The sequence below is a fragment of the Cantharellus anzutake genome (assembly GCF_015039405.1).
Source record: "Cantharellus anzutake strain C23 chromosome Unknown EI90scaffold_1, whole genome shotgun sequence".
NCBI classification, from domain to species: domain Eukaryota; kingdom Fungi; phylum Basidiomycota; class Agaricomycetes; order Cantharellales; family Hydnaceae; genus Cantharellus; species Cantharellus anzutake.
This window is the reverse complement of record NW_024066951.1, coordinates 1,604,600-1,615,054: the sequence shown is the minus strand read 5'-3', so window position 1 is coordinate 1,615,054 and position 10,455 is coordinate 1,604,600. Positions and strand designations below refer to the sequence as shown.

Here is a 10,455-nt window from a genome sequence, read left to right as displayed (position 1 = left end):
GAGTTTTTCCCCAAGTTCACATTAAGCGCTGTTCTGCCGACGCGAGGCGACAGCAGAGTACCCAGAGGTGACCAGAGAGTCCCTCACCAGTGACCCAAGACATTTGTTTGGCCAGAGTTGCCTCAAGAGAACCTACCATTCCAGACTCGCGCATTTTTGACCAGAGTGTCACCGAGTTTCCTCCTTGTTGTGTCCCCACGACGACGACGACAGTCACCCGACGAGCCAGACAGCTACCAGACATGGCATTGGTCGTTGAGGTTCCATGTATGCCAAGCCCTCGGAGCAGGGAAGCGCCCCGGTTCAAGGGGAAGAACATTGACAAGTTCTTACGGGAATTTCGGCTTTTAGCCAAGACTTCGCAGCTCACAGACGAGCAGAAGTGCCTCTACCTCACATCCTACTGCAAGGAGAGGGAGGCTGAGTTCATCAGAACGCTTGATGGTTATGAAACCCACGATTGGACATTCCTCAAAGATGAGCTCCGCAGTTTTTACTCCTCCGAGTCCGAGGACTGCGTTTACCACACGAAAGACATGTGCAAATTCGTCAAGAAAGAGCGCAAGATCAAGCGCCTTTCTCATCTTGAGAAATACCGTCGCAAGTTCCAAATTATCGCGACATCACTTGAAGCACGCCACCGGTTGAGTTCTATAGACCGGGATGACTATTTTTATTCCGGACTGCCCAAGAAGTTCAGGAAGAAGCTCAAGAGCGAGCTTCGGGTGCAGCGCTTGTGGTCTGACTTGACCAAGCCACCCGAGATGCAGAATGTTGTCAAAGTTGCCAAGTCATTGCTTAGCCCTGACAAATATGATTGTTCTGACGGATCAGACACATATGACGACGCAGATATGTCCGATCCAGACTCAGAGGACGGTTCCTCCATAGCTGACCCGAGCCCAGACTCAGAAGGCGACAACGTGAGTCGCAGCCGCATGCAAGAGACCAGAACCAAGTCGATTGCCAGTGAATCAGCGAGTTCAGCGCTGAGAGACACAAAGTCTAGCCCAAAGAGTGATGCCCAGCCGTGTGCTGATGTTCAGATTCCAGCACCAGCACAGACCCGAGTGCCTACAAAGTCCCTGGTGGACCAGTTGTCAGCGCAGATCGAAGAACTTTCTCTCCAAGTTGCATGGCTCCAGCGACAAGAGCCAGTGCATCAGGAGACGCCAAACAAGAGCTTTAGATGCTACATGTGTGACGCTTATGGCCACAGACTGCAAGACTGTCCAGAGACCAAGGAATTCTTGGCGCGCGGTGTCCTCAAGACTGATGTTAACAACAGAATTGTGTTGTCAGATGGATCCTCCCTGCCTTATGCCGGCAGTGGTGGCATGTCCCCAATCATCCGAGAGATTGCCAGCCGTAGAGCAACGGTTTCGCGCACAGAGTTGCACCGAGTCTGTGAACCCACAATGAGTTGCGAGTTTAGCGACTGGGAATGTGGCGAGTTCAATGCCTGCCCTATAGAGTGTTCAAGTACGACGTCCCCAGAGTACATGATGCCTAGTATGGGCGAAATGCCATCGATTTACAGGCATAGTTCAGACCAGAGTGTGTTGGCTTCGAATATCGAGCCTGAGCCGAGTCTTTATGCGCGGAATCACTCATTTGACGAAACACCGATGCTCCCAACAGTCTTGGATGATCCAGATGTTGAAAGACGCGATGTACCTCCGCCAGAGATGATCCCTGAGTCGCAGAGTCGACAGATATTTGAGGCTACACCGACTGTGCCTCCAAGCGCCAAAGTTGTGATAGATCAGACTAGTCCTGATGACACCCGGGCCAGAGAGCCTCAGATGACGACCCAGACGCGTATTTCGACGCGAAAGCAAGCCGCCTGCGAAGGCAATATGGCCCAGAGTCCAGAGGCTGAGCCTGAGATTGGCGAAGCGTTGACACATATCGAGTTTGAGCCAAGCGTGGCCCGGGAGTCTGAGAACTTGCAAGTTCTTGATCCTTTGATGACTCAGCGAGTAGACGAGCACCCTGATAACATCATGAGCGATTTGAACGCATCGTGCGATTGTGCAGAAGTGATAGAGGAGATGTATGAACTCCCAGCGGACTCGAAGGCTGGAGCAGTGATTCTCCACCTTGAGTGCATAGAACCCGTGGAAACGCCTCAGATGAGAGCGTCAGAAGCAGAAGAGCCAGTCCTTGCTTTGGCTGACCCAAACGATGTGACAAAAGCGGAGTGCCTAGTTCCAAGTTCCAGACAAAATGTCTATTTGCGTGGCGACAAGTCCAAATCAAGCGAAGTTAGCTGCGATTTCCAAACGCTAGTCATGGGAAAGAGAGCTCGGCACACCAATGTTCCCGATCCTCCCATTCGACCTGTGGTTCTCCCAGATGCAGTGGCCATGATGCCGCAGAGATGTGTGCAAGTTGCAGGTTGCACAGTGACGCAATTGAATGACACAGAATGTCCACTTGATGCCGAAATGAGCGAGATTGCTCAAGTCTCAGAGTTTCCCAGAGACGAGGAACCGACGACGATCCTAGACCTAGATAGTCAGGTTGAAGAGTCACTCGTGCGAAGTACATTGTGCACGGACTTACCAGACAAAAATCACGGCAGCTCAATGAATAGCGCCTCAATCCAAGCCAAGTCTAGCGTCCATATCCCAGAGTTATCGTCAGAGGACGATGTCCCAGTCTCAGATCGAGCACAAGTCGAGTCTGAGTCCTGCATACCAGAATCGCATATTGATTGCACACCAGTCAGACTGCCAGAGTGCCCATGTCAAGCTTCGAGCATCGAAGAGACCACATCAGCGAGGAGAGAGCTGAAGCTAAAAGAGCTAAGGCCTCCCGGCCATCGCCCAAATCCAAAGTTTTGCCCAGAATCGGTTTATTGCCACGTCGCTTCCGCTATGTCAAATAGCATCACCCAGCCCAAGGATCCTCCTAGCGAGGGGAGTGATCATATCATGTCAGTTGAGGTATTGTTGAGCGCTCCAGAGTCACCCAGCATTGACAGCCCAAAGTTGACCATGCTTGATGGCCGAACACATGCACGAGAGTCAAAGTCAAAAGAGCTCAGGCCTCCCGGCCTTCGCTATAACACAGTTGCGATGCACACAGAGTCGCAGAGTAGCCCAGAGTCAGAGACGGGTGAGCGCAAGCTCAAAGAGCTAAGGCCTCCCGGCCTTGAATGTCATCGAGTTCCATATGGCAAAGTCAACAAAATTTATCGCAGCGTTGAGCTGGCAGTCGCGAGTATATCTCAACATAAAGGCCCTCCGGTCATCTGGAGAAGTCGTAGCACGATGTTTGATGACCCACATGCGTGGTGGCCAAAGATCCACATCTCACGGTTCATGAGATTGATGACATTGTGTCAAAGCGGTTTTGATAGCCGAAGGATCCCAGAGAGATCCGAGTGTTCCAGTTGGCTAGTCATGTACACGAAAGCCTAGAGCTCACAGGCGATTTCACAAAAAGAGGCCAGAGTCATCTGACAGGGCAAAGACTTGAAGATGTCACATGTCGGCACAGGAGCAGATACCCAGAAGACTATTTATTTTGCGCAGGATTTCACACTGTTGGACCGAGGTGATTTGTTAGGAGGATTGAGGATATCGTGAGGGACCACGATAAAGAGCTAGGCCTGATGTAGGCGGGCACAGCCGGTACCACGCAAACGAGCCGATTATCGCGATTCTACCACCCATGTCAAGCACCCCACCCTCGAAACACATCTACCACTGTTCCATATACCCCTTCCACGTTTCCCATATTTTTCCCGATTTTTTCAAGCCATTCCTGACCACGGACAACCATCAGTTTCCAAATTGGGCAACTGTCACCCGCATATTCCGCCGCTCCCCCTGTATCTCCATCAATTCTCCACCGATCCGGACGAATCTGGTATCGTTGGAAAGCCCTTGTTAACACGAGTCGAACGATGTTACGAGCGACGGATTTGGTTCAGCGGTTGAGGCGATCGCCATGGTTCTTTATTTCCTTAACAACATCAATATTTCTTTGATATTGCTTTTTTCTTATTTGTTCCTTGTGGATCTGTTGCCGTCCTAAACCCGTCGGATCATTCGGATTTCCACGTATTTCTTTCATATTTATAGTTACCCTCTTTCCTGTATTTACAAAAAAAAAGGACTCCCCCCAACAGAGAGAGGTGCTCCCCAACAAACATGAAGTTCTAGCAAAGTTTACCAGCGCCCAGAGTGGCGAATACGAAGCCAAAGAGGCTCAAGACATAGTGCAGGGACAGAGTTCCCATCAGTTTGATTATCAGTGAGATTTATGAGATTATCATTTTTATCACATCGCACCCGGACCATTTCTCCTCCCCCCTCCTCACCATCCGAACCTCCCCCGAGCACTACCAACTCTGTGGCCCCCTCTCTTTCTCGTTAGGGTGGTAGATCCCTTGCCCCCCTTACACCGTCAGCAGCGAACCAATGCCGATAGGTGAATCCGCCAACCCGAAACCCATCCTAACCAGCCCCCAACCCGATGTCTGGCCCCCTGCCTTATTGCGTGAGACTGTCAGGGCACACCCGCCTGACCCTGCGCCGCACCCCGCACCGTACTGCCCTACTCCGCTTTCCCCACTATCACCCCCCGTCCCTCTTTCCTCACTTTCCCCCTTTCTCTCTATTTCTATTCTACGGTCGATTTCCCTTTTCTCCATGTACCACTATGTACCTAACCCCGCTCCCCTGATCGCCGCACGCGCCGCGCACACTCCTGCCTACTGAGCAGCCACCTCCGGGATCTCCTGCGGAGACACCCGGGGAGGTGCAGCTGTGTGCGGAGATGACATGGCTTCTCCCACGTGACCCTAACCGCATGTATATAATAGCGCCTGGGGTGGGAACAGAAGAAGCAGCCTTCTTCTCAACTTCCCACTTCAGGTAAGTACCATAGCTTTTCCCTTTTAATGATAACTCAACTTCCCACTTCAGCCCAAGTGGTCGGGGACGCTCACCCCACGACGGGACCGCCGCTACGCATAGCCGACACCTGTCCCATCGAGTCCCTCGCACTGGGACCTCACCGCTTTCGGAGCTGTCCCTGACAGAGACTGGGCCAACAATCAGAACCTAGACCCTGCCGGCATTCCGACCTTACCTCCAGTTCCCGAGCCCTTGGCGCTCCCGGCATTCAGTCCCTCCGGTTCCTATGCCAGCCTTGTCTCCATCTGAACCACACTCATTGCTTCCCACTATGTGGTCACAGCCATGCCCTGCTTCCGTGCATTCCGCACCCTCTGCCCACTCTGTGCCCTCTGCCCATCTCTGCACCCTCTGGCCACTTCTGGTTGCCCTTGACACCTCTGGCCAGGTCAACACTCCCACTCCCCTCTGTACCTCTGTTGGCCTTCATGCTGTCCTTGTGTGACAGTGCTGACAGATCAACCTCTGTTCGCGGACTTGTGTTGGCACCGCACCGACCCCACTTATTTGCGGACTTGTATCGGCGCCGCGCGCTGACCTCCGCTTTTGTCCTCTGGCCATTTTTGTCACTCGGCAACATAACATTCATTCCTTGCCGAGTGCCTATTATGTTCACCCCAATATTGGCATTTGATCTGTGTGCTATTGCACTTTCCTATTCATTCATTTAATCTGTCAATATTGGTACTTGATCCGCTTTGACTTTATTCATTCCTTGCCTCCCATTTCCCAGGTTCTTGTCCTTGGTTTAGTTTGACAAGTCCCCACTCATTTCCGCTTATTTCCGCACCGGACCGACCGGTCCCTCTTTTGATTTCTCTTATCTACTTATACCTTGTAAATACTTTTGGGGACCTCAGTCTGAAATCAACTAGAGTACCCCCCCTGTCTGGTCTGAGTCTCTCCTTCTGCAAAGGGGGCTTCCCCCCCTCTGAGTCCGTGCTCGCAGAGTCCACACTCCTCCTACAGGTCCGCTCTGCCCGCAAGTCTTGTTTGAAGTCCACTGTAAGTGTCAGTCTGTAAATATGGGATCTCCCCCAAATGTCAAGCTCAGGGCACAGCGCTCCACCTGAGTCGCTGAGGCTGCGATCCCACTCTGCTAACCTTGAACAGCGCTTCCAGACGTGCCGCATATTTCTGCCCGCATATCTGCACATGCGCTCCAACAGACCTCTGCCACAATCTCCGACCCCAACTCAGACAGAAACCCAATCCATCTTCAGTTTGTCCTCTGACAGTACTTCCGACTCTGACAATAATCCCGTCTCTGACAATATGGCACTAAGCTCGATGAGGGGCCCCTTGCACTCGGGGGTCTCGATTTCGTTCAAGGTTCCCTCTGAACCAGCGAGTCTCAGGAGGCTTCCTGACGCCAAGATCTTTCACGGCTGTGGTCCTCCAGATGGTAAGAGTTGGCCCCAGAGTTGTACGACTTGTCTCGCATATGTTAGGACTGGGCAAGGGTGGATGATTCTGGAGGGGAACCAGAGATTTAGCAAGGAGGGACCTTGGCCTCAGTGACTCATGCGGAGCACTGTGCCATTGCTGTTTGTCCATTTGGTCCTTAATTTCAGAGGCAGTGAGCAGGAAGTCTCTAGGGGGCATTTCAGGTTGATTTTAGACTGAAGGTCCAAAACGAGTATGTACAAGCGCCTGTATATAATGGAGAGACGAAAGCACAAGGAAATCAAAGGGGGTCTGAATCGGAACAAATGTGTCCAAATGGGAACAAAGGGATGACAGAAGTGGAGCAGCACCGAAGGTCATAGGTTAGAACCTGTGGTGCATCCAAAAGGAGATAGGGAGGGTGAAGCCCAGAGGGGCAGGAGGATGAGGTGAAGTGGGGATGATGACTAACTGGCTAGAATGGAGAGAAGCAGCAGTCCAAATAAGGATGAGGGGGAAACACAAAAGATACATTACAAGCGGTGAAAGTGCCAAGTATTGTTAGAATGGGGTGGAAACGGACGACTCCGGAGTGGAATCGGAGACTTAGCGTGGAGGGACCTTGGCCTCAGCGACTCAAGTGGAGCGCTGTGCCATTGCTGTTTGTCCATTTGGTCCTTAATTTCACAGTAGGTGAGCAGGAAGTCTCTAGGGGGCATTTCAGGTTGATTTTGGACTAAACCAAAACGAGTATGTACAAGCGCCGATATATATAATGGAAGGGGCAAAAGCACAAAGAGAACAAAGGGTGACCGAATCGGAACGAAGACGTCCAAACGGGAACAAAGGGTAGGGGGAGCGGAGCGGTACCGAAGGTCATAGGGCAAGACCTGTGATACGTCCGAAAGGAGGTAGGGAGGGCGAGGCCCAGAGGGGCAGGAGGATGAGGGGAAGTGGGGATGATGACTAACTGGCTAGAATAGAAAGAAGCAGTAGTCCAAATAGGGATGAAGGGAAAATGCGAGAAATACATTACAGGCGGCGAGAGCGCCGAAGGCGGTCCGCAAAGCTCGGGGGTTGCGGAGCTTACGGAGGTTACGGAGGCGGGGTTGGAAGTCCAAGGAATATTGGCAATGGTGTTTACGTAGTATGAGGTCACCAATGCAATGGACTAAGGCCGAGGTGGAGTCAAAGTCCGAGGTAGGGACTATGACGGAGGCTCGGAGTAAGGTACGAGCGGTGTCCGAGTGCGAAGTACGGAACAGCGGTGGAAGGTCGTAACTTGGTGGAAGGGTGGCGGAGGAGAGTAGTCAGGTCCGAAGGTGAGTATCGGAGCGGACGGGGGAAGCGTAGCGAGAGGTAAGGAGGAGGTGTGTTGCCAGGACTGAAGGTGAGTATCGGAACGGCAGCGGTAGGTTATGACTCCGGAGGTGAAGAGGGTGGAGGTCCGGAAGTCGGGTCGGGGTCAGGTATGCACGGATATGACAAGTATGATCCATGGAGCTCGGAGGTTGCGGAGCTTACAGAGGTTGTGGAGGCAGGGTTGAAAGTCCGAGGAATGTTGGCAATGGTGTTTATGTAGTATGAGGTCACCAATGCAATGGACTTAGGCTGAGGTGGAGTCAAAGTCCGAGGTCGGGACTAAGACAGGATCTTGGAGCAAAGGTATGAGCGGTGTCCGAGTACAGGGTATGGGAATGCAGTGGAAGGTCGTAACTTGGCAGAGGTTTGGCAGAAGAGGGTCAGAGGGAGGAGAGTGATGAGAGGAGTGGGGAGAGGAGTGGAGGAGGAATGGTGTTGGGTCTGAAGGTGAGTATTGGAGCAGGTGGAGGTAGGGTAGGAGAGGGACAGAAGGGTGGAGGTGATGTGAGGAGTGAGGAGGAGTAAGAGGAGGGTGGTGAGAGGAGTGATGTTCGGTCCAAAGGTGAATATCGGAGCAGATGGAGATAGGGTAGGACTCCAGAGGTGATGAAGATGGGGGTCCAGGAGTCGGATTGGGATTGGGTATGTACAGATATGACAGCATATGCCAGTGTGATCAATCAGGATGGTTTGCTACATGCAACCTTCTGGACTTGGGGTAAGGATTCAACCTCCTCTCCTCTCTTGGGAGTCTCTGCCAATGAGCCAGGCTCAAGGCGTTCGAGAGGGAGGATGAGGTGGACGATGCGGTTGAGGAAAGGGGAACCGGCAAGGATGATGGCATCCCAAAATTTGGCATGAACAACAAATTACCAGTTCCAGGCCATTTGGGGAAGGAGGAAAGGAATCTGGGATAGCAAGGTCGTGGATGGTGAGGTCCTTGTTCTGCAGCTCGATGTCGTCGTCGATGACCATTGGTTGGTTAGGCTGTAGTAGATGGTGATCTGTGTCGTCTTCCAACACTACATCTGAAGCTTCATTATGAGTCATGAATCGTCCCATGTCCACGTAATAGAAAGCTCTATGGTATCGCCTCCTTTCGACCAGCTTGAGAGTGGAGAGATCTTGACTGGAGGTGGGTGGTCCAGGCCACGTTAGTTTTTGCAAATAAGAGTCTTGATCCTCTGTCCCTGGTAACGGGTCTGGGAGGCCTTCCCACACAGGCCAGTTGAAGAACCATTGTGACCTTGGATCTCCAAGGTGCTGAACTATGAGAGACCGTGCCCTGGCGGCATGGTCTGGTGAGTCAAAGTGTTCCAGGTGGTTGCTCTTTTTCCGGCAACAGGCCACCCCACATGCCACATACAGTTCTCCAAAAAACCGTTTCGATGTTTGGCACTTTTCACTTGATGGGCTTATAACATTATGGAAACACATTTTAAAATTCTTATAAAATCAAGGGATATTACCTAATATCTTATCTACAGATCTGCAAATTATCTAAGCAATATGTCCATTTTTGGTAAAGTTATTTAATTTACAAGGCACCCATGTCATCGAAACGGTTTTTTGGAGTGCACCTGGCACAACCTAAAAAACAAAATATCACATGTCAAGTCATGTGACATTGTTTACTGTACACACTAGTAAACAGACTGACATCGCTGGAGCATAAATACCAAAGGATTTTGCATTATAATGCCCCCAAATCTAAAATGCAAGCCTTATCTGCTTCACAAACTGCACAAGTCCTTTCCCTCATTGATTCTGGTCACAGTGCTCGCCAGATTGCATCTACTACTGGCCATGGAGCTTCCACTATCACTTGGCTCTGGTCTCAACACCGTCCTGATGTCCCTAAGCCCAGTGGTGGGCGTCCACGCAAGCTGTCAGGGACTGACATTCACCATGCCCAATGCCTCATTAACTCTGGCAAGGCTGACAACTCTTCCCAAGTCACCCAAATGCTCCGAAAAATTACCAACAAGAGCCTCTCACCTGAGACTGTCCGCCTGCACTTGAAGGAAGCTGGTTGGAAAGCAGTGGTGAAGAAGAAGCGGCCTATGCTGAGCAGGAAGCATAGAAAAAACAGAATGGACTTTGCAATCAGCCACAAGGAGTGGACTCTGGAGGACTGGAAGAGAGTGGTGTGGTCAGATGAGACCAAGGTTAATCGCCTGGGCTCAGATGGGAGGAAATGGGTGTGGAAGAGGGTGGGTGAGCCTCTCAGTGACAGGCTGGTGCAAGGGACCAAAAAGTTTGGTGGTGGATCAGTCATGGTGTGGGTATGTATGATGTGGGATGGGGTTGGGATGGCATGCAAGATTGATGGGAGGATGGATGGGGAGCTTTACTGCCAAATCCTGGATGATGAACTCCAACAAACCCTATCATATTATGGCAAGAACCCTGCCCATGTCCTCTTCCAACAGGACAATGATCCCAAACATACCAGCAAAAGGGCCCATAACTGGTTCAACAATCATGGTATTAGGGTCATGGAGTGGCCCTCCCAGTCCCCAGACCTCAATCCAATTGAACACTTATGGAATCATGTGAAAAGGAAGCTTGGGGAGTATGAAGAACCTCCAAATAGTGTTCATGAGCTGTGGGATCGGTTTCAAGAGGAATGGGACAAGATAGAGCCAAGGATTTGTCAGAATTTGATTGAAAGTATGCCTAGGAGAATTGAGGCAGTGATTAAGGCAAAGGGTGGCTATACCAAATATTAATAAATGCTATTTTCTTCTCCCAAAAATCAACTCCAAAAAACCAT

At 51.2% G+C, this 10,455-nt stretch overlaps 1 protein-coding gene across 1 annotated transcript; it reads left to right on the top strand.

Annotated features, from left to right (window-relative positions):
* Window positions 1-242: 242 nt before the first annotated feature.
* Window positions 243-3,428, top strand: EI90DRAFT_3114716 (uncharacterized protein; the record flags this gene model as incomplete). Its single annotated transcript, XM_039062697.1, has 1 exon — window positions 243-3,428. The coding sequence occupies one exon, from the start codon at window positions 243-245 to the stop codon at window positions 3,426-3,428; it is 3,186 nt and encodes a 1,061-aa protein (XP_038923933.1).
* Between the last annotated feature and the right edge of the window lie 7,027 nt (window positions 3,429-10,455).